The 25,138-nt window shown below is 38.5% G+C and overlaps 1 protein-coding gene across 1 annotated transcript in view; it reads right to left on the bottom strand.

Moving 5' to 3' along the window:
- The window catches only part of asap2a (ArfGAP with SH3 domain, ankyrin repeat and PH domain 2a), a 64,742-nt gene that overhangs the window by 17,094 nt on the left and 22,510 nt on the right, over positions 1–25,138 (bottom strand). The window contains exons 3-14 of the mRNA XM_037695040.1: positions 22,454–22,599; positions 21,765–21,839; positions 12,229–12,278; positions 9,058–9,187; positions 8,719–8,804; positions 8,518–8,593; positions 8,352–8,438; positions 5,439–5,542; positions 3,071–3,140; positions 2,769–2,856; positions 2,176–2,224; positions 1,798–1,964 (exon numbers count right to left, since the gene is read on the bottom strand). Of these exons, the coding sequence (XP_037550968.1) occupies positions 1,798–1,964; positions 2,176–2,224; positions 2,769–2,856; positions 3,071–3,140; positions 5,439–5,542; positions 8,352–8,438; positions 8,518–8,593; positions 8,719–8,804; positions 9,058–9,187; positions 12,229–12,278; positions 21,765–21,839; positions 22,454–22,599 (1,128 nt within the window). The remainder of the gene's footprint in view (positions 1–1,797; positions 1,965–2,175; positions 2,225–2,768; positions 2,857–3,070; positions 3,141–5,438; positions 5,543–8,351; positions 8,439–8,517; positions 8,594–8,718; positions 8,805–9,057; positions 9,188–12,228; positions 12,279–21,764; positions 21,840–22,453; positions 22,600–25,138) is intronic.

Here is a 25,138-nt window from a genome sequence, read left to right as displayed (position 1 = left end):
CTAAAAAAAAAATCATGCTGACTTAGCTGAAAAGGAAGAACAAGCCTAGATTAGCAGAAGAAAGCAGAAAAAAAACACATTTGCTGAATTACGTTTAAATAAGCAGAAATGAGCACAAAAAATAGCTGAAAAGTAGCTGATAAGGCAGAAGCTTAAACTACCAGAAGGAAGTGGAAAGAGCTGAAATGAGCTTAAAAAAAGTGGAATTGACTGAAAAAGCCAAAATTGGCATCAAAAGAGCTAAATAGTAGCTGAAAGAGCATAAAAAAGCTGAAAGGAGCATAACAAGCTGAAATTAGCATGAAGAAGATAAATTAGGCTGAAAGTAGCAGAACTCAACAAGAAAAACTTGAATTGTCTGAAAACAGCTGAAATCAGCTAAAAAATGCTAAAAAAAAAAAAAAAAGTAGCTGAAATGGTACAACAAGCTTAAATTAGCAGAAGAAAGCAAATAGAAACGAGCACAAAAAAGTGGAAATTATCTGAACAAAGTAGAAATTTGCACCAAAAAAAAAGCTAAAAAAGCAGAACGAAGCTTAAATTACCAGAAGGAAGTGAAGAGAGCACATTTTCACTGAATTATGCTGAAAAAAAGTTTAAATGCGTGGGAAAAAAATGTGTAATTAGCTGAAAAAAGGCTAAATTTACATAAAAACTGCTTAAATAGCAGAAAAAGTTGAAACTTGCATAAATAACCTGAAATTGGCAGAAAGAAGTTAGAAGAAACACAAAAATGTTGTAGTTAGCAGAAAAAATCTTGAAGGAGCACAAAACAGTTGGGGAAAAAAAAAAACAGCTGAAAGTAGCTGAAAAATGTTTAAATTTGCAGAAGGAAGCTGAAAGAAGCTGAACCAGAACAAAATGTGAAAGAAGCAGTAAAAAGTTGTAAACACATTTAAAGATATGAAGGATGGAAAATGAGCTCAATTCCTTTTCAATGGAAAAAAAAAAAAGGCTGAAAAGGCTAAATATTCCAAAAAGCTAAAGTTGCACCAGTACCAAAAGTCAGGATTGTCCTGAAAGAGCTGAGCATTTTGATAAGGTTTGTTGAAATGGCACAAAAATTGTGGAAAGAGATGCTGAAAAACGTACGGAAGAAAAATGGATCATGAATGTTTCATAAACATCCACACAACAAGCGTAAACAGGAAAATAACCTCTGTAATTTTAAAGTTAAAGCTCCTCACAGTTTTGTCACTCTAATCCAGGATTTATGGGATTTTTCTGCACATATGAAAACTGACTGCAACCAGAGGATTGTGAATTATCACAGTTTGATTCTGTCCTTGAGTCAGGAGATCTGAATTATTAATGCCACTGTGCCATCATGCGGAAAATGTGCACAGCGGCTCTTTCAATTCAGCTGTATAATAATAACGATGTTTCAGCACATCTTCAGGATGTGAACATTTACTCCATGAAGGGATTTCTTTGTGGAAATCAAAGCAGAAAAATACCCGGAAATCTGGAAAGTTGTTTCTAATTCTCAACATAAACATAGTTCATTTAAAAAGGTGTGGCTCATGATGTTTTAGACACTGATCTGGCATCTTAATGATTTTGTCCTCCAAAGGACACAACAAGAGTATCCAACAACTCTAAGGATTGCCAGGATTATAACACTGTTCATTACTACAACCTGCATGATGCAGCAAAGTGTTTCTGTACAGATATCCGATCAGGCTGAGCAGACACTTTCCACCATTTCAATCATTTCAATGTAATAATCCAGCGTTAGCGTGGTTTTCCAAATTGCGAGGTTTAAAATATTTTGTGAGGGGATGCATTGCCACTCACTGGGGGCTCCGCAGTCGCAGCACACGTCGTTTCCCGTCATCCTCTTGACTTCCCCCAGGATGGCCTTGGTCAGCTCCTGCACAATGTTGTTCTCGCCGACACGATGGTCCCCTTTAAATGCCTGATTTAACGCCTCCTCCTTGCTGTTCTGCAGCACCGAGATCCAACTGGATGACAGCAAATGACCAAGAAGAATGCAGAAATTGAGTCGGCGCATACTGGGAGAGGGGGTGGAAGGACGGATTTGGACAAAATGTTAGTTTATGAGGTAAAGAGGAGGTCAGAAGTCCAAATGTGTGAGGCAGGAAGTGTTCAGAAAGTAGCTGAGGTGGAATACAGGATGCACTAAAGCAGAGGAAGGAAGGAATAGGCACATACATCTGACAGTCCTGGTCATCTTCGGCCTGGAAGTGATACGTTCTGTCATCTAAAACAAAAAAGAAAGTCGTAATTTATTCTCAGTTACTAATTTATTTGATCCAGTTTCATTCAAATGGCTTTGATTAAAAGTTTAAATCCTTTTTGGGTTATCATAATTACACATCACCTGTAGACTATGTGTGTCTAGGCTTGTATACTCATGCTCAAGATGTCACTTAAAGCAGTGGTTCCCAACCCTGGTCCTTGAGGAACACCACCCTGTATGTTTTAGTTGTTTCCCTGCTTTGATACACCTGGTTTTAATGAATGGGTGCCTAACAGGCTTGGGCAGAACTTGAGGCTGTAATAAAATCACTGAATCAGGTGTTGGAGCAGGGAAACAACTAAAACATGCAGGATGGCGTTCCTCAAGGACTATGGTTGGGAACCACTGACCTAAAGGTCTACTTATAGATGAGCTAATTAAAAAGTGAAGCTGTAAAAGCATTTCTTTTAAACCGGCTACTATTATATCCGTTTTATTTGTTGACATTTGATTCTGACACAACTGAAGTAAAACCCGCACTGCATTTGGACAAATGAACACGTACGTGAGATGAGGTCAAAGCTCCGCTTCTCCTCAGGATTGTGTTTCACTTGGCAGGTTAGCAGGTTGAGTTTAGCTGGAGGTCGGTTTGCCTGACGGAGACAAAAGCCAGGACGGAACGCAGGATTAAAATATAGAAATAATAATCGCCAAGCGAGGAAGAATGTTGTGTTTCATGGTATGCGACTACTGCTGGAGCCAAATAAAAGTTCTGATAAGCAGCTCTGAGTGAGACGTCTGGTTAAATCTTATATGGGAACAAGAAGGGTTAAGCTTGATCACAGAGTATGAAGCTGGTTAGCTTACTGTGCCGTGTGAGATGGTGAGGTATCCGTTTTTTGCCGTGCATTTCCTCTTCTGCCACACTTTTCTCAGCCTGCCACACACAATACATACAGTACATTATATATACACAGGTGCTGGTCATAAAATTAGAATATCATGAAAAAGTTGATTTATTTCAGTAATTCCATTCAAAAAGTGAAACGTGTATATTATATTCATTCATTACACACAGACTGATACATTTCAAATGTTTATTTCTTTTAATGTTGATTATAACTGACAACTAATCCATCCATCCATCCATTTTCTTTACCCGCTTATTCCATTTTGGGTCACGGGGGTCGCTGGTGCCCATGTCCAGCAATCACTGTGCGAGGGGCGGGGTACACCCTGGACGGGTCGCAAGTCCATCACAGGGACACATAGAGACAAACGAGACAAACAAACATTCACTCTCTCACTCACACCTAGGGACAATTTAGAGTTACCAATCAGCCTAACATGCATGTTTTTGGACTGTGGGAGGAAACCGGAGTACCCGGAGAAAACCCACGCATGCACGGAGAGAACATGCAAACTCCACCCAGAAAGGCCCCTGGACCGGGGTTTGAACCAAGGACCTGCTCGCTGAGAGGCAGCAGCTCTACCAGTTGCGCCACCGTGCTGCCCCTGACAACTAATGAAACCCCCAAATTCAGTATCTCAGAAAATTAGAATATTACTTAAGACCAATTTAAAAAAAGGAGTTTTAGAAATGTTGGCCAACTGAAAAGTATGAATATGAAAAGTATGAACATGAAAAGTATGAGCATGTACAGCATCAGTACTTTGTTGTTGCTCCTTTTGTCTGGATTACTGCAGCAATGCGTCGTGGCATGGAGTGGATCAGTCTGTGTCACTGCTCAGGTGTTATGAGAGCCCAGGTTGCTCTGATAGTGACCTTCAGCTCTTCTGAATTGTTGTGTATCTCATGTTCCTCTTCAAAATACCTCATAGATTTTCTATGGGGTTAAGGTCAGGAGAATTTACTGGACAATTAAGAACAGGGATACCATGGTCCTTAAACCAGGTACTGGTAGCTTTGTCACTGTGTGCAGGTGCCAAGTCCTGTTAGAAAATGAAATCTGCATCTCCATAAAGTTGGTCAGCAGCAGGAAGCATGAAGTCTCTAAAACTTCCTGGTAGACGGCTGCGTTGACCTTGGACCTCAGAAAACACAGTGGACCAACACCAGCAGATGACATGTCCCCCAAACTTGACACTGGACCTCAAGCAACGTGGATTCTGTGCCTCTCCTCTCTTCCTCCAGACTCTGGGACCTTGATCTCCAAAGGAAATGCAAAATTTACTTTCATCAGAGAACATGACTTTGGACTACTCAGCAGCAGTCCAGTCCTTTTTTGTCTTTAGTCCAGGCGAGACACTTCTGACGATGTCTCTTGTTCAAGAGTGGCTTGATACAAAGAATGTGACAGCTGAACCCATGTCTTGCATACGTCTGTGTGTGGTGGTTCTTGAAGCATTGACTCCAGCTGCAGTCCATTCTTTGTAAATCTCCCCCACATTTTGGAATTGGTTTTGTTTCACCATCCTCTCCAGGGTGCAGTTATCTCTATTGCTTGTACACTTTTTTCTACCACATCATTTCCTTCCCTTCGCCTCTCTATTAATGTGCTTGGACACAGAGCTCTGTGAACAGCCAGCCTTTTTAGCAATGACCTTCTGTGTCTTGCTCTCCTTGTGCAATGTGGCAATGGGCGTCTTTTGGGCATCTATCAAGTCAGTAGTCTTCCCCATGATTGTGTAGTCTACATAACTAGACTGAGACCATTTAAAGGCCTTTGCAGGTGTTTTGAGTTAATTAGCAGATTAGAGTGTGGCACCAGTTGTCTTCAAGATTGAACCTTTTCACAATATTCTAATTTTCCGAGATACTGAATTTGTGGTTTTCATTAGTTGTCAGTTATAATCATCAACATAAAAATAAATAAACATTTGAAATATATCAGGCTGTGTGTAATGAATGAATATAATATACAAGTTTCACTTTTTGAAAGGAATTACTGAAATAAATCAACTTTTTCATGATATTCTAATTTTATGACCAGCACCTGTATATACTGTATTCACTTTTATACAGTGGTGAGATCGTCGTAAAGGAGAAACATTTGATAAAATATTTATTAATTTGACAAGTAAGAGGGATTTAAATTTCTTATTTAATAACAAATAGATGGAAAAAGATTGCAGTGTCACCCCACATTCACAGATTACTTAATTTATGAGAATAAAATAGGCTGTAGCTGCAGCCTCCTTTAATTGCTCCACAATAAAAGCACATTTTCAGCATATTAGACCCGTTGTGTGAAGCTGCATCCTACAAACTCACCCGTCACTCTTCTTAAACAGGAAGCCGCTCCGCTCGGTGCCGTGCTCCTTGTTGCCCTGCGGCTGATGCAGACTGTACGTTGTGCTCTGACGCACCTGGGGATCCTGGGAAAACACGCCCCAGCAGGAATAACTAACTATGCAGAGGAGAGAGCTTACAAAGCAGCAGCTGCTAATTAGCTTTGCAAACAAGCATGCAGTCAAGAGGAAGCTGCAGAGGAGTTCAAGTGCTCTGGTTGTTTAAATTAGAAAAGGTAGAGGAAGTTTTATTGTGTGAACGCTTATAAGCACTTTGTGATCCATTTTTCTTCTGTTTTTTCAGCATCTTTCTCGTTCCACAATTTTTGTGCTATTTCAACAAGTCATCAAAACATTCAGCTCTTTCAGGACAATCCTGCTATGGCTTTTGGTATTAGTGCAACTTTAGCTTTTTGAAATATTTAGCCTTTTCTGCCATTTTTTTCCTCATCAGAAATGAACTGAGCTCATTTTACATCCTTCAAATCTTTAGATCTGTTTACGTTTTACTGCTCCTTTTACATTTTGTTCTGGTTCAGCTTCTTTGTGCAAATTAAAACTTTTTTCAAAAATTTTTTCAGCTATTTTCAGCTGTTTTGTGCTCTTTTCAGATTATTTCTGCCATCTGAAACATTTTTGTGCTTCTTCTAACTTTTTGCTTGTTGTGCTCCTTTCAGCTTATTTATGCAAGTTTCAGCTTTTCTGCAATTTCAGCTACTATTTAGCTGTTTTTATGCTTTTTTCCCCTGGTTACAGTAATTCAAAATTTGTGCACTCATTTCAAATTTTTTTCAGTCCAATTCAGCAAAAATATGCTCTCTCCACTCACTTCTGGTAATTTTAACTTCTTTCTGCTTTTTAGCTACTTTTCAGCTGTTGTTGCTTATTTCAGCTTATTTTTCAGATAATTTCCACTATTTGTGCTCATTTGTGCTGCTTTCAGCCTAATTGGGCAAACATGTTCTGTTTTCTTCTGCTAATTTAAGCTTTTCTAAATTTTTAGCTACCCTTTTAGCTGTTTTCAGATAAATTCAAGTTTTTCAAGGTAATTTCTGATACTTTCAGCCTAAGTAACTTCTTTCTGCTAATTTCAGCTGTTATGCTCCTTTCAGCTTTTTTCTGCTAGTTTCAGCTTTTTCTGCTATTTCAGCTACTATTTAGCTGTTTTGATGCTGTTTTTGACTTTTTCAGGTAATTCCACATTTTTAAACTCATTTCAGCATTTCCTGCCTCCTTCTGGTAGTTAGCTTTTTTCTGCCTTTTCAGCTATTTTTTTGCTAAGTTCAGCTTCTTTTTTTAGCTCATTTCCCAATTTTTATGCTCATTTAAACCTAAGTCAGCAAATATGTGTCCTTTCTGATTTCTTCTGCTAAATTAGTATTGTCCTTCCATTTTAGCTACATTTCAGCAAGTTCTTCTGCAATAAGCCATCACACTGCATTTTCGCAGGAAATGCAATTTCTTGAGTTTGAAATTGATTTTATTTTAATAAAAATTCCTTTTAGTTTTATGTTATTGAGTCTTTTGTTAATAAAATAAAAAGAACTATAAGCTGATGCTTTGTAAACAACCAGCTGAAGCAAAAGTTTGTAGTTTTCTTCATTTTCTTGGTTCTAAAGATTTTAAATCCTCTTTGATTTTTGAACTTGCTTTCACATTTTCATCCTTCCTGTTCAGCTGTTGGACAGACAGCACAACGTTGGCCTGCAGAGTTTACAAGCATTTAATTGAATCCATTCCTTCTTGTGACGGTGAAATATTTCTCATGGCACGAGCTGCAACACGTGGCTGAAGCACGACTGAAGCGCCTCGACGTTTAGCAGCTGGGCGGACGTTCCTTTAATCACGCCGCGGAGCCTTCTTTCTACAAACATCTTTGCTGAAGCAATGTTTCCGGTTTTTGTCAGTTCCTGGTTTCCAAACGGCAAAGCTTGAACAGATGTTCAATTATAAATTATCAACACCAAATTCTGGGTCAGTTTTCCAGTTAATTCTCTCAGCAGTTCTGAGGTTTCTGAGCCTTCCAGACTCCAACTAGACCTCCTACAATCATGACGGATGCCACCTCCTTCTTGGTTTAAAAACCTTCAAAGCGTTACCTAAACATAGAAGAAAGCCTCTCCTTCCAGAAGTGAGGCTGGAATAGGATTCAATTAGCATTAAAGTTTGCATCTTCTCTCCTTTCCTAAAGTTCACTACATAAAACAAATAATAATAAATCGTAATTTTAAGCTTTAAATCTTTCATCCAAGTTGTCCAAAAGCTTAAATGTCTGAATGTTCTGTTTCATTACAGACATTATGGAGTTTACTTTAATGGTTTCTCCTAATAATAATAAAAAAAACAAGGCAGGATGCATAAACTTCTGGATCCAATTATTTTAAATACTTATTGTTGACTGCAGCGTTACAGCAGCTTTATCAATAAATAATTCAGAAACAGAACTTGGGGCTTTTTTTTAAACATAAAAAATAAACAACCAACAAGACTGTCTTATAAAAGTTAGATACGAACAAACTAAATACCCAAAGCACTACAACATGACAAAGCTATGAAAACAAAAGTATAAGTATTTAAAAGAAAATGAGGATTTATCCCAGAACATTAAAACTATACAAGAAAACAGCAAACATCTCCACTTACTTTTCGCGGCTTTATTACAAAATACGAAGGCAGCAAAAAGGAAAATGAAACATTTAGTTTGTTTTAGAAAAACACCAACTCATACACAAAATACTAGAAAAAAAAGAAGCATATGTATAGAGAGATAGATATATTAATTAAGCTTTTCTGCGTACGATTTTCTTTTAACAAAGAGAATAAAAAGGTGCTGTAAAAATCGTATCTTTCCTGACTGGATTAAAAGTCACAACATGCTAAATGATCAGCGTTTTACCTCCTTCTGCTCCACCTGAAGAGTCGACTTGAGGACTTCTCTTAATTGAGTCAGCTGCTTCCTCTCCTCGTCCTGCACCTGCTTGATCTGATAACCGGAAAAGAATAAGAAAGGTTTAAAGTAATGCAAACCAAAGTAACCGCCATGACCCTGTCTTTATCTTTACCGTGTGCAGATCTGTGGCCAGCTTCTCTATAGAAGGCTTCAGGTTGTCCACAGCTTTTAGTCCATCTTGGAAGAAACTGAACAGGAAGCATTAGCATCTACAAAAAACTTCAAACTGGTTTGTAATATGAATTAGTAGCGTGCACAATGAAAAGCACACTTCACATGAGATGAGGACACCAAATAGATAATAACATCTTACTTGCACTGCGCATGGAAGTACTTGATGAGGTTCTGCAGCAGATCCACTCCTTTTTTGATTTTAATCTCGTTAACTTTGAGGAGATACTGTAAACAGAGAGGATCAGAGCAAAGGGGTCAGGCAGGGTTCAGTCAGGAGCGAGAGCAGCTGAACATCTCACATCTAATCGCTTTCATCCTGTAAGACCATGCAGGAGAAATGTTGATCTTGTTTACTTTTTTTTTTTTAAGTAAAGCTTCGTTTTCAAAGTAATACATTAAAAAGGTAACGCAAATGTGCAATCAACATTTGCCTTTTTAATTATTTTGCGTTCAAATTGTCCGTCTTTGTTTGTCTGACCTCGCACATCTGCAGCTGGAAGAATCTTCTTTCCTTCTCCATCTCTTCAGCGATTTCCGCACCGCTGATTTCCGTCCGAATCATCCCGTGCTGCCTCGCGTGCTCCTTCTTCTCCTTCTCGATCTTGGTCCTGACGGATCAGAACACCACAGAGTTCAGAGTGCGACAGAAAAATCATTCCAAACAATCAAAAGGTGAGATCAAATGTGTATATATATTTTTTTTAAAAATCAGCCCTAAGACCTCCTCCTCTTTGTCATTTAATCCTAAAACAAATAATCAGTTTTTGTTTCTGACCCCATAGAAACACAAACATTATGCAAAAGTTCTAAATCTGCATTTTTATTAAAAAAAATAAAAATAAAAATACATTCTACATTAAGGGCATTTTATTAAATTATAAAAATTTAATTCAAAGCAGCAATTTTTTTATTCTTTTTTTGCACACTTCTGCCCAGAAAAACAGTGAAATGCTGAAGTTCTCTCCAACTCGTCCTCTTAATTATCTTTTAAAGGTTTGACTTTATAAATACCAAACGGATAAATAAACCTTACAGTTTTCATGGTTTCTTGTTATTAAAAGGAATTTTAACAGCTTAAAAATGATCTAAAATGTCTCTGAGCAAATGAAGTAAAAGATTAAATATTGGTAAATTGCTTGACTGAGAATTTAAGGCTGATTTTTTACACAAAGTCTCAAGGAAACGCACAGCACAAAGAGAAGGGTTCATTCCATGCAGCACCTTATTTTTTCATATGCTGCATTTTCCAACAGCATATATTTATCTGCAATAACAAGGCTTCAGTTTGTTTCCACCATCCAGAGTTTAACTATAATTAATAAAACAAAGCTCAGTTTTGCTAATAAAAATGAAAACTGAAGTTTTGGAAAAAATGTTTGTAAGCAAACAAAATAAAAAAAGTTGTTGTAACCATTTATTTGCAGGACAATGGCGAGATAAGCTCATTAATATTTGCACGTTTGCAAATATTAAGGCTTCAGGAACATCATGATCACACCAAAACACCAAAAGGAAAAAAGACGTGATGTTCGCCATGAAACTATTCAGCTCAGTCCTCCACAGGAAAATAATTCTGTGATTTTAGAGTTCAGCTTTTGTGTAGAATGAATAAACTAAATAAAAGAGTCGATCTGTGAGTTTAGAAGTTGGACCAAACATCTCCCAGCTTCATATTTAACCCTCCTGCTGCCCTAGGGTCAAAATGCCTGACGAGGCCTCAGTGGTTAGACTGAGGTTAAGTCATTTTGACTATATGGCAGCAGGAGGGTTGATCAAACATCCATGAAATAGAATATGTTTCAGTGTTCATGTTCTTTCATTAATCTGCACAAATTTCTGCAAAATGGTCAAACAAAAACAAATTTGTTACCTTTGGTGTTTTTTTTGTTGTTGTTTAAACTAACTTTTTAACCGAAATGTTAAAGTTAATTCAAATTAAATAAAAACACTAAACGTGCAGCTGCCTTCAGGTTCATACAGATTTAATCTGCTGGTTTCAGGTCCAGATTGGGACACCCGGGTTGTAATTTTGGTTCACCTCTCTTGTAGAAATCTAAGCTTTTAGCTCGAGATCCATTTGCATACTTTCTCATATCTAGCCTATCTTTAAACTGTTTCAGCACATACTAATATTACTATATTAATAAGATTAATCCAGAAGAAAGTTTCCTTCAAACAAGCTTTGAGCAGCTCTTAATTAACGGTTCAACCTTTGTTAATAAATCCAGAAGAATGTGCTTTTTTTAATTATTTTGGCAAACTCCCCGTGGCTCAATAAGTGAGCTTTAAATAATTAAAAAGAAAAAAAAAACTTTTCAGTTGACTTGATCTTAAATGTATGATTGGTGGAGTGATAATGTTTTTTGGAAGATTTTAATGGCATGTATCAAGCTGAAAACTCAGCTAATCAGCAACTTTAAACCTTAAATACCGGTAGACACATATACCTTCCTAAATGTGCCCATTAAATTGTAAAGCATTAATGGGAACGATGCCCCAAAGTTCAACAAAGAGTAATATATCTAATCTAAATATGTCTGTAAAAAGGAAAACTAAACCAATTTGTTATACAAAGCACAAAAAAGCATCAGTGTTTGCTTCATAACTTTAGAGAGTTGCTCATAAGCTGCAGAGTAGGATGGTAATTATAAAGGACAACAAAGTTTACGGTAACAACAATCTGGATTAGTGTATTTAATAGTCACACATAAATTATATGTTGGCTTTGTAATAATTAGTGATTTATTCAATGACCTTGTTGCAAAAACAAATATCTGTGTTTACATCACTGAGACGCCTAAAAATCCTACACTTTTTTACCAGTGTGAACGTGTCCAACTTGATTTTATAGACGTTTAGTCTTTGTCAGCACAGAAATATTTGATCCTGAAAGCATTCCAGCATCATCAGTACCGCCACTAACAGAAAGGCACATGTTGGCCAGGCTGTTTGGCTGCGGGCCACACTGACAGATGTTAGAAGACAGAGTTGAGATTCAGGAACTGGTGCACCAAGAAACGATTGGACCCCTGTCCCTTTCTTTGTGCACTTCACATTTAAACTCAACATGAAATGTCCGACTGAACATGGAGACTGAAAGATGAATCACTTCTTGAATACACAGCATTCGTCATGAGGCGATGTCCAGTGAAGAACTGAAAAAAATCTGAGGCTAAGAAGCTCTCAAATTAGGGAATCAAAATCCAAATCAAGACTAACTGCAAATCTCAGGACAAAGCTCGTATTGCTTTATCTAAGTGGTTCGGAAGGAAGAAGCATTACCCTTTTAGTAAAGAATGTCCTTTGCAGCTTGGAAAACATATAAAAGTGCTATAAAAACGTCTGCTCTCTTCATGCATCATGCATGTAGTGAAAACGTCTCATCAGTGAGGTAGGAAAGCGACAGAGTTATTCATATAATCAGGGATGTGTTGACAGTCACAGGGGGAGATAAGACACAGGGGAGCACAGTTAGTGAAGAAAGACAAAAACAAGACATTTATGTTGCTTTAAAATACCAAAGACACTCGTTTAAACAGTCACGTAGGAAAATTCAACTTATTGATGACTCGTTTTTACATTTATTGGCAACTGTATAAAAATCTGGATTCTTTAAATAAAACACGTTTGGATAAATAAAGTTTCTTACACTTTGGTTTCATAGTCCTTCCAGGCTTTGTCGAAGGGCTTTTTTAGATCCTGCAAAGACAGAACATACATGAAAGCAAAGGTTAAAATCGACAGACAGGAATATGTTTCTGCAGTGGTCATTTAATTAACCCCAAAATGACTAACATAATATAACAAAGATGACAGATCAAAAGTTTAATCTGAATAAATGTAACATTTTAAAGGAAAAATACGTTGATTCAAAATTTCAGTGTCAACAAATCCCAAAAAAGTTGGGACAAGTAGCAATAAGTGGCTGGAAAAAGGAAATTGAGCATATAATGAACAGCTGGAAGACCAATTAACACTAATTAGGTCAATTGACAACATGATTGGGTATAAAAAGAGCTTCTCAGAGTGTCAGTGTCTCTCAGAAGCCAAGATGGTAAGAGGATCACCAATTCCACCATTGTTGCGCAGAAAGATAGTGCAGCAATACCAGAATGGTGTTACCCAGCGTAAAATAGCAAAGACTTTTAAGTTATCATCATCAACGTGCATAACATCATCAAAAGATTCAAAGAATCTGGAACAATTGCTGTGCGTAAGGGTCAAGGCCGTAAAACTCTACTGGATGCTCGTGATCTCCGGGCCCTTAAACGTCACTCACCTCAAACAGGAATGCCACTGTCGAGGAAATAACAGAATGGGCTCAGGAATACTTCCAGAAAGCATTGTCAGTGAACACAATCCACCGTGCCATCCGCCGTTGCCAGCTGAAACTCTACAGTGCAAAGAGGAAGCCATTTCTAAGCAAGCTCCACAAGCTCAGGCGTTTGCACTGGGCCAGGGGTCATTTAAAATGGAGTGTGGCAAAACGGAAGACTGTTCTGTGGTCAGATGAGTCACGATTTGAAGTTCTTTATGGAACACTGGGATGCCATGTCATCCGGACCAGAGAGGACAAGGATAGCCCAAGTTGTTATCAACACTCCGTTCAGAAGCCTGCATCACTGATGGTATGGGGTTGCATGAGCGCTTGTGGCATGGGCAGCTTGCATGTCTGGAAAGGCACCATTAATGCAGAGAACTATGTTCAGGTTCTAGAACAACATATGCTCCCATCTAGACGTCATCTCTTTCAGGGAAGACCCTGCATTTTTCAACACGATAATGCCAGACCACATTCTGCAGCAATCACAACATCATGGCTACGTAAGAGAAGGATCCGGGTACTGAAATGGCCAGCCTGCAGTCCAGATCTTTCACCTATAGAGAACATTTGGCGCATCATAAAGAGTTAGGTGGGACAAAGAAGGCCCAAGACGATTGAACAGTTAGAGGCCTGTATTAGACATGAATGGGAGAGCATTCCTATTTCTAAACTTGAGAAACTGGTCTCCTCTGTCCCCAGACGTCTGTTGAGTGTTGTAAGAAGAAGGGGGGATGCCACACAGTGGTAAAAATGGACTTGTCCCAACTTTTTGGGGATTTGTTGACGCCATAAAATTTGGAAACAACAGATTTTTCCCTTAAAATTATACATTCTCTCAGTTTAAACTTTTGATCTGTGATTTGTGTTCTATTCTGAATAAAATATTAGATGTTGGCACCTCCACATCATTGCATTCAGTTTTTATTCACAATTTGTTTAGTGTCCCAACTTTTTTGGAATCCGGTTTGTATTTCCACTGGTAATTATCATTGCATTATATCTCAGTGGTAAAAAGTAACGTCAGTTATAAGGCTTCTTTTTTATCCATTCACATTTATAACCTAACCTATGGTCATAACCAGGGGTCTGAAACCTGTGGCTCTGGAGCCACATGCGGCTCTCTGGTCCCTCTGCTGCGGCTCTTTCAAACTTTGACCAAAACTAACATAAAACTGAACTTTATTGGACGTTATACAACAAATAGTGACAGAGTAAATTATACTCACTTTAACTTGATGCTTTATTTCTTCAAAGTGGAATATTCAATTTCTCCACAATAAAAAAAAAAATACATATGCCTGCACAGTTCATCGTTTTAGTTTAAAAGAAAATTGGCAATTGGACTTGCAACCTGGATATGGGCACCAGTGACCCCCTGCAACTCGAAAAGGAAGAAGCGAGTAAAGCTAATGGATGGATGGATGAATGGAACCTAGTCTTTTCTTTTATCTCAAAATGTAAAATATCAATAAATGTTAATCATTGGATGTTTTTAGTTTAATATTGTCATGCCTACTGGTCAGAAAAAAAAAAAAAAAAAAAAAACTTAAAGTGGCCCATGGGCCACCAGTTGAAAATGACAATTGTAGCAGGTTTTGTTATGTTTCATTTAGTGAACGAAGGGGCAGAAATGGCTCTTTTGATCATAAAGATTGCAGACCCCTGGTCATGACCTTTAAAATACATTTTTGTGAATTATAAATGTTTTCTTTGTGAAGTCACTGAAACTGAATAAGAAGTTCGGAAATAGTATTTTTGTTTGCGAAGGTATTTGAAGCAAAGAGTCGCTTTGTAAAAAAAAAAAAAAGCCCAGTTGGTTCGCTTCCAGATCGATACTATAATTTTGAAGAATTTGTTCTAAACAGCAAAATATTCTTGCTTTTTTATTAATTTTTGTCAGGTGAAGTCATTGTGTTCAGACGGCAAGTATGAAGGTGAAACAAGTTGCTGATAAGGAATCCAAAAGTAGCAGGAGTCTCTACTGAAGCTGATCCAACATATTACATCAGCTTATGGAATGCAAAGCAGCAATTTGTGGATTTATGGGAATTCATGTACTAGATTATGACGCTTGGCTAACCCCAATGGCCCAAAGATAAACTAAACTTTGTTAATAACTGCTGAAAAGAGGCAGACAGAAGTTTCACACAATGACAGGCATGTCCTTAAGCTCCTAAATACAGAGGCAAACATCAAAACTCTAAACCCTGACTGAATTAAAATCAAAAAGTTATTTTACATTGTTTCCACAAAATACCTTCAAAGAATCGTCTGTTTAAGCTGCTTTCTGAAGTTCACACATCTGAGTCAAAGTCTCATGAGCATCGCAGAACCAGGACAGAGACAACAACATGGCCGGTCACATCTCATTTACACACCAACTCCGCTCTGTGCCTACCTCTCATTGTGGCTCAGAGGCATAACGGCAGTGGATCGTCTTCATCTCACCGCTGTGCTTCAATCATTTCACACGACAATAATGTCGGAGAAATAAAATCTCAGGCCAGGTTTGAAAATGAACACAGCTAGAGACTATAATTAGGAGGAAAACAAGCATCGCTTCAAGATTTGACTATTGAATGTTTGTAGTTTTTGAGATGAGTGTTTTTCTGGACTGGAATTGAACAGGGATTGCAAGTAAACCTTAATGTTTTTGGTGTGAGATATTCAAGTGGGTAGGAGTTACACTGTGGAGAAGAACAAAGTTCTTGTCCAAGGCAGAACAGAGTGATAGATCCTGGCGAGTGGAGGGGGCAATTTTACCCACCACCAGGTGCAACAGTGGAGCCAGGAGGTGGCCAGTGGTGGCTTTGACCACCATAGGTTAATCTCTGGCCATCCCATCGGCCAACCCAATCATTTGAAGAAACTATACTTTTAAGCAATATAAAAACTAGAAAGCCTATTTTCCTCAAAATGATAGAAGATATGTGGTGACCATCTTGGATTTTAACAAGTTTTTTTTGGCTGCTCCCTTCTTCAGGGGTCACCGCAGCAAGCGAACTTGCAAGAAAGATTTGGCAATTTGTTTTACGCCGAATGCCCTTCCTGATGCAACCTGGGTTCGAACCTGCAACCTCATGATTGCAGACGGATGGATGGATGGACGGATGGAAACCCAATTTTGAAAAGACCTTACCCCTAGATGCAGCCACAAGCCGAAAACGAAGTTGGCCCATTGTTTATTTTTCATATTTTTCATTCTCATTTTTCCATTCAATTATGGTGGTGGTGGCCATCTTGGATTTTGACTGCACATGCATAAAGCAATTGCAAAAATGTCACGATCAAGTCAAAAGTCAATGCTTATCAAAAATAATTTTTTGCTTGTTCACCAGGTAAAAAAAGTCTGAATGTTTGTCTTGGTGCGTAGGTGTGTGCAGGGATGTCTGAAGTGAATCAGTATGCAGAGTCATCCTCTTCGCAGAGCAGCCCCAAACTACAGCACAGCAGGGAAGAAGGAGAGGCCACAAGCAAAGGAAAATGTGATTTCTAGCTGCTGTGTGGGGTCTTTGAGCCAAACACCTGACTGAACAACTGCTGCAGTGTTGATTAATAAAATAACTTAAAACCGGTGATACTGGGTGCAATTTGCTATGTTGTTCTCAACATAATTGTTAACTACTTTGAGAGCCAAGTTGCAAAAACAAAAACATATTTATTAGCAACAGTTAGTCACAAGAATTAAACACATTTGCAAAATATTGTTGCCTGAAGAAAATCAGATGAGTCTTTGCAAATTTTGCTGCAGATCTCATCTCTTTTATTGTACATTTCTGTCCGTAAAAGGTGAAAGCATTTTCTCAACTCTCCTGGAATGCTGCTTTTTTAGTGCCACTGTTAGAGCTTCTGAGAGAACTGAAATTGTTGACCACTTCTACAGAGGAGTGGCAGGCTGAACCCGTCAGCATCACGTTGAGGAGCCCTCGTTTAACCAGCACAAAAGAAAATAGTCAAAGCAAGAAAGCCACATAAGGATTGGACCGCGAGTAAAAGGGAAAAAAGAAAGGGTCAGCGGAAGGAAATGTCAGAGCCAGAGAGAGAGGAAAAATGGTAACAATGGCTAAAAATACCACACACAGACATAGCAGGGCAGGGCACGGCGTAAAAAACACTCCAAGAGAGCAGGAGAATCCTCTGTTTCTGTGCATTTGAACCAAAAAGATGGGAAAATAATAAAATACTCTCACTCAACTTATTTCACCATACATATTAAGAAGCATAATAATTTCCAACAAAGATTTTCTCACACCTTTCTCTCTGCTGCACTGGTGTACTTCTACACCTCAAGAAAAGTCGTTATATTTCACATAACACATCTGCTCTGACTAAGTTTGGACATGATGCCTGCCTGACTGGTCGTTTGTTGTTGCCATCAGGGTTACTAGGGATGCAAGATTTGGATTTTTGGCCGATATCCGATATGCCGATATGTCAAAACTTATTTTGACGATTACCAATACCAATACATTTTTTTTTTCCTAGATCTACTTACAGAGACAACATAGCTTTCTTTCTCTGCTGTGGAATTAAAATACTACATTATTCAGCATGATCTTTGTCAGATTGGCCTGTTACCAAATGCAGATGCCAAAAGGGGGCTGAAAATGATGTAACACTTCAACTGGGATTATGTTTAATTTCAAATTTATTCATGACATTTACTCTTTCTAACACAATGACAACACTCCAACGGTGCAAATTTGTAAATTTTCACAAATCTAAACTCAACGGCGCGCGAGATGTTATAACAATGTGCTGGCGTTTCATACATCCTTATCACTGGGTTGTCATACAAAAACAGTGCGTGTATATACATACATATGTATGTATACACATACATGCATATATATGCATGTATGTATACACATACATGCATATATATGCATGTATGTATACACATACTTACGTATATATGTATATATGTATACACATACTTACGTATATATGTACACATGCATACACATACATACATATATATGTACACATGCATACACATACATACATATATATGTACACATGCATACACATACATACATATATATGTATATATGTATACAGATACATTGTTGGCAGGCAGTTGAGCAGCGGTTGAATAGAACATGTACCATTGTGTCTTAGGGGGAAGTACATTTGACAGTCATCGGCATAGAAGTGGAAGGGCATGTTGTGTTTCCGGAAAATAGCACCAAGCGGCAGCAGGTATAAAGAGAATAGGAGGGGACCCAGTATGGACCCCTGCGGAACCCCCCATTTAAGCTCTGCCTCTGCGGAACTAAAAGTATTGTAGTATTGTGTAGCCTGTATAAATAAAGGTTGAATGAAAAATATGTGAAAGCCACCACTGCCGAGAGAGAAAATATTCTTCCTGGGTGATAAAACTGACAGCAAGTCCATAGTTCAGTAACTTTTCAAAACAGTAATCCTGCTGACATTTTTGTTCCCAGCTGAACAAGCAAGCTAATGAAAATCTTAGTAATCAGAAATCAGTTCTCCTCTAAAGTCTCAATGTGCACGGGGGTGCTTCTGGGTGTTCATGACCCGCTGAACCACAATGAGCTGAACTCGCACTCTCAGTCCAAAAGCCTTAATGTACACAACCTCCCTACTTTCCACTGCACACTCTAAAAAATACAATGAATTTAACTATCCAGACACTGTGACTGAACAGTGATGAGCTGATATGACTCACGGTGTGCTAAAATCACAGACAGAGGATCAACATGACGTCATGCCAGTGCCTGCTCAGGAAGTTCACGCTTAGCTGAACAGTTCGGTGGACTCGGTGCTTTCCAGTTACTCTGGAATGAGTTTGTCCTGCCTTTACTGAAACCTTCAAGAGGTCATCTATAGTGAATACTCACAAGTTATTCAGCTAGTTTGTTAGCTAGCTAGTTGAACTTGCAAACCAAATAAATAAAGCATTCAGATAAGTATAAATTTTATGGTGAGTTATTAAAAATGAAGTTGTAAATGTATATTGCTGTTGGGCAATATTTATAGGACTCTATTCATAAACATACTGACTAAATAACAAAGAAGACATTTTACTCCCTCCATTTATAATTTCATTAGTCTAAATGATAAGCTTGGGTAAAAAGAAACTAAACAAAATGTAAATTTTAACTGTATTAGTAAAACACAGATCCACAGATCCAACTGTTGAAGTAACTTCATATTTAGTCACAGTTTTAACGGGTCCCTACTTCCATCTTGAGTTTTTAAAAGATACCTTTACAAACTATTTAAGGTTCATGCTCAGTAATCCAGGTGCAAATCCAACAATGTTCAGTCAGGTCATCTGGACAGTTTCTTTTTGTTTTTTGTTGAGAGATGTTTTGTCTTCCATCCAAAGGACTTCATCAATCTGAGGAGCCACAAACAGACAGTGTCCCGCACGCAACACACTCCCATAGGGACCAACCAGTTTGCTGGTGATAAGATGGTTTCTGGGGGCCGCCCTCTCCCCCGTCAACTCCTCGCAGGCACCCACAGACAGAGTGGTTCAAAACATCAAGGCTCGTGCTCAATAATAAGTGTGCTGCATGAGGGACACAGTTTGTTTGTGGCTCCTCCGATTGATGAAGTCCTATGGATGAAAGACAAAACTTCTCAAAAAAAAAAAAAGAAACCGTCCAGATGACCTGACTGAGCATTGTTGGATTTACCAACTATTACTAATATAGGCCAAATAAAAAATAAAAATTTTATTTGTACTTTATTGTTTTAGTGTCTGCTTCCATTATTGGGCTGGCAGTGCTTTAAAAAACAAACAAATGGGAAATAGACTGAAGAGTTTGTTGGGTTTCTTCTTCTCCAAGCTCATATAGTAAGAGTATTTCCCTTGATATATCTGAAGTACTCACTAAATAGTTTCAAACCAAGACTGATATTTCCAAAAAACTTCCTCTTATGTGACACCAAACTTAATTTGTCTCTATATAGATGTCTTTGATCTTTACCAACACCCCCTTCAGCCTTTTACCAAATGGTACTGTCCTCCCTCGTCTCACTGCAGTCTAAATAGTCTGTCGTGCGAGTCTGGACTCTTTCCTGCTTGCCCCCTCTCTTAACAAGCACTTTCAGAGAGACATGACAGCAATGAAGGAGGGGGATAATGATAGCAGATGATAAAGTTGATGAAGAGGAAAGGAGAGATGAGAGAAAGCCTTCAGGCTGTGGAGCTGAACACGCTTTTAAAGGTTAGGAGGGAATCCCAGCCCATCACGTTCATCCCTACTTCATCCCTACTTTACTTATTTTGTCAAGCAGGAATTAACTTAACGTTAACTTAATAAATTTCTTTTAAACTTGGAAATCCATACTCTTATTTTGAACTGCAAAATCTCCCTACACGGGACGCAAAACGTCTGTTTCTTTTTGAATGCACTTATTTTGACACCATCGTTTCCTGTATTTGGTTACAATGCATCGACAGGAACCTTTTCAGTGGCGTGTGTGTGTGTGTGTGTGTGTGTGTGTGTGTGTGTGTGTGTGTGTGTGTGTGTGTGTGCATAAAGGACAGCACAGTCAGCAGTTTATATCAGTGGACTAATGAGAATCATCTGAGGGCTAATGAGGAATAAGTGGCTAAGAATTACAGCTACATGACTGGACAGGGGAGTGAAGGACGGAAATAAAAAGCGAAGCATAAAAAAAATATATACGGAGAGGGAGAGAAATCGTTGTGGAGTTAATCAGAGACAAGAAGACAAAGACAGGAACTAACGAATGAGCAAAGTAGATGGTGACGGGAAAGAAAACTGATGTGTGTGAGAGACAGGGGGACAACGGCTGATTGGGTGGAAGTGCAGCCAAGTGGCCGGGGGTCATGAGGACGACTGACGCATCCATGGCAACCAGCCTGATTAGACCACTTACTTTAATCGCATCAAACTTCACAGCCAATCATGTGGCTTTAGAGTGAAAGGTCACAAACGGCCGTGGACAGTAACGACTGCTGGTTCTTCTCTACCGGCTCTGCTGGCAAGCGCGTTGAAGTTTTTAGTTTATAAATGGCTTCTTAAAATCTTAAACTGCCTACTAAAGATAGAGGTTATCAATTTTTGTTTTCCTTCCAGGAATGAGTGAGAAGTTATTGAAGATAAAAAAATTAAAAAAAAATCCACCGTGCTTTTTGAAGCTCACATGGCCGCAGTGTTTTTGCTCAACTCGGGCCAAGAAAAATGTAACGAGTAACAAGATCTGCCTGGAGACAGTACGAACCAGGTGAACATGCAGAAGATAAGGTTTAAAGTTTTTTTCATCTCCCTGTCCGTTCTGACCACTGCACATATTTTCTTAGTCTCAAACCAGAAAGTTTGCGTTTGCTATCAGGGAAGTCCAGCTGTGGCTTACTGGGTTTCTCGCCACGTTTTTTTTCCTCACCATGCTTCCTTCAGGAAAAAAACTAAACTGTTATATTAATAAATTATTTTATAGATGATGACACGCTATGTAAAAACACTGCATAGTGACAATACATGCCTTATAACTTATATTATAATGTGCAAGTGCAGGAAATGTGCTAATATTCACCAGTTAAAGCTAAATTAATGATTATTTTCTTCACATTAGATTTTAATATACAAGAATCTGACATGACTTCTTCTCTCCTCTGTGACTTTTTATGAAAACAGATAAAAGCACATATTATCTAGCTTGCAGAGCTCAAACAGCTTCTCATCAGTATGTGATTGAGCCAGATTTGAAATCTAAAAAAGGCTTTCTGCATCAATCAGATGTTCAGCAGGTATGCGTCAATTATGTTTTCTATTAAAACATTTATTTTTAGTTTTTGAAAGATGCAAAGTTTCCCGTTTATTGCAGCAACAGAGGAACAAGATTGTTAGCGTCCTTACCCCTTTGACCCCTTTCAGGTCTCCTTTCAGTAAGCTGTCCAGAGGGAAGGTGATGATGTTGTTCATGTTTTGGAACTGGATGAGGGACAAGTGAAACAAAAAGATTAGATTAGATTAAAAATAATTTGAACAGCCTTAACTTTTGTCATTAAAGGGCAAAATATGGTGATGGGTAAATGTGGACAATGATGAGAGGCAAATATTTTATTATTTAGGTCAGAGGAATCAGTTGCCACTTTAGGCTCTTTCTCATAACTTCACATGATTGCAAAGACGAGCCTGTCTTTGAGCCCATACAGATGTGCACATTCATTAATGAAGCTGGCACTGCAGGGTCAATCACACAAGATGCAAGTTGATGAGACCAATTCAAAAATCCTGCTCGAGTTCTCAGTGTGAGCTTGTAAAGCACGACACTTGGTTCTATCAGAGCAGCTGAATCTGACTAATCAGATATTGGGTCTTGAACCTTCTCTTTGGCCACATCAGTGGAAAAACAAGAATTACCTCCTCGGGGCTTAGAGCTGCAGCTGGACCTGGTATGTGCTCAGACTTGTGAGCGTTAGAGAACACACTAGTGACTCAGGGGGAGGAAAAAAGACAAAGGCACTGAAGTCCAGATCTACCCCTGAGGATTTCTCCCAGCTACCTCCAACCCACGCACCTACACAGGCAGGATAAAGACTTACAAGGTTTTTAAAAAGTGCAGTGAGCTCCTTGGTGAAGACGGAGAACTTGAGGAAGGCTGAACCCAGATCAGGATCGTCTCTATACACGCAGTTTTCACCGAACTTCTCCAGGGCCTGAGTGTACTGCTCCTCGTTCTCTACATGGGCTGAAAAACACACACACACACACAGATTAGCCGTGACACCGAAACAAACCGAGACTTTTGCGTCTTTGATTGCATGAACTTCAGGATCAATTACAGGGAATCAATAATGAATGGATAATAAACATTTACTTCTACTTAAAAGGTTCATTATTTTGTTGATTGTTTAGATTTATGCTTTATAAATCTGAATATCTGTAATCCTTTAAATGATGGTAAACCCTTGACTGAACGTGTCCCAGTCTACCTCAAGGTCAGGCTTAGGTGATTCCAGCTAATGCACTTTATGCCAGACTGGGCAGCTGATAACAACTAATACCACAGGGACATAAGCGAGACAGAGGCAGGAGCGCCAGGGGGACTGTTGCTATGACGACAAACTCAGAAAGCAGCGGCAAAGATGGAGATGGTGTGGGGTTAAAAATAAAAATAAAAATGGAGAAAGAAGGGAATAACTGAAAACACACCTGCAGCCACAACATGACTCAGATTCCCAGCTTTTTAACGACAAACACCAATAAAAGAGCAGCCAGACAAGTTCAAGTTTATAGATGAAGCTCCTCCAGCTCGTGTTGCAACACCGACATCAATCAGGTTATTAAAAAGTTAAAGAAAAAAGCCTCTACAGGCATTCGAGTATGACGCAGGTCTAGTTTAAGCCACAAAATACTGCTTGATGCAGCCGTTAGGCTTCTTTACAAAACTGGAGACACAAAATAACATCTTAAAAAGCATCAATACTTTACATTAGAATTATTAAAAATGACAAACCACTCTAATAAAACAAGCCAATTCATAGTTTCTTCAAGTCAAGAAATGTCTTTGATGTCAACAAACAGAATTACGGTAAAGCCCTCGTTTAAAGCCCGTCTTCAGAGATATTTTATATGCTGTAGGAGGCAAGGTAAGATTTTATATAAAGGAAGAGTTTAGCAATATTAGCATATTTCCTTTTTAGTTAAGTTAACTATAAAACTTCTGTAATGAAGTTTAAAGATGACAAAACAAAAAGCCAAAGAATAATAAGGTCGGTACAAACATCTTTCAGTGTGCTGTAATAAATGGCGGGGTATAGGGGCAAATAAACTCTTTGAGCTTGGAAATGGGGGTGCTTTTATTTTTCAATCCTAAATTCATCTCCGAGTTAGATATTTTTAAACTTGGGCACCCAGAAAACTGATAGCAGCTTCAAAAGAACCTACACAGAAAAGGTGGCATGCCATATATTCCACTCCGTTACTCTATTATGCGTCAGCATCACTCAAAGAAAAGACTGAGTGAGATGCGTCAAAGAGAGACGCAATAAACTTCAGTCACTGTCACGGGCTGTGGCTCTGCCAGGCTCAGAGCCAACAAAACGACAGCTTGTTGTTATCGTTTCTGGTGTGGCACACGAGAGCTCTGACATCAAGCACAAATCCCCTCAGGGCTGCCAAGTAACTACAAGTTTAACTGTTGCAACCTGACCTAAACACAATAAGCATGCAGACTTTAGTGCAGGCTTGAACCTCAGCGTGATTTATGTGACATTAAAAAGTAACTAAAAGCAAAACTTTTTTTAATTTAAGTTTAACAGTAAATAAATTTGGTGCTGAATTGTAAATGTTATCTAAAAAGCTTCATAAATATGATGTTCGGAAGCAGGAACGATGCCCTCCTCGACTTTTTAATTTGAGGAAAAATGAGCTCTTATTTGACGATTGAATACAAAATAATGTTATTGCACCAACTAACTAGTAATTCCATGTATTTTTACTATCGTTTTTTCGCTGTATAAGTCACATCCTTTTGCATAAATTTACAAGTCCTGCGACTTATACACCGAAGCGATTAATACATGTCATTTCCCCATATTTATCACCAATTTTTGGCTGAGATCTGACGATTTCATTCATTCTGACATGGAAAATATTGAACACTACCATTTTCCTACACTGGAGGGCCCTCGACTAATATAGCAAGCCAAGTGTCTCACTAATAGGTAAAAGTGGCTATTAATGAGACACTGGGCTTGCCATACGGGCCGGACCACCTTCGTCTTGCTCCAGAACTCATGGAGCAAACGTCAAATCAGCTGCATGTCGCCGCGCTGCCCAGTCGAAATGCAGCTGATTTGACCATTAAAATGAATTTATTAAGGAAAAGTTCAATTGAGACACACCTTTGTTATAATTTCGAGCAAACAAATAATTGTTTTTGAGCGTTAATCTTGTTAAATTCTTATTAAAGTCCTCCCGTGCACACACCCGCCATTTGGCAGCCAATCGATTTTTGGCACACCGGCCCACATTTCCGGGTGGTCCGCGGTGATGCATAATAGATGCGACTTACATATGGCAAAGTGACTTATTTATGTTTTTTCCACTTTATTAGACATATTTGGACTGATGCAACTTATACAGTGGTGTGAAATGTACGGCAGCAAGTATGGTAATTGCGATAACTCTGGACCGGCTTAATTGGTTGATGTTATACATGTACATGAATCTTAATGTTAATTCACAACCAGAAAGTAAACTATTATTTTTCTAAAAAATAATGG

This window comes from Nematolebias whitei, chromosome 21 (genome assembly GCF_014905685.2).
Source record: "Nematolebias whitei isolate Nwh7 chromosome 21, NemWhi1, whole genome shotgun sequence".
In the NCBI taxonomy this organism is placed as follows: domain Eukaryota; kingdom Metazoa; phylum Chordata; class Actinopteri; order Cyprinodontiformes; family Rivulidae; genus Nematolebias; species Nematolebias whitei.
This window is presented reverse-complemented; position numbering and strand designations above follow the sequence as displayed.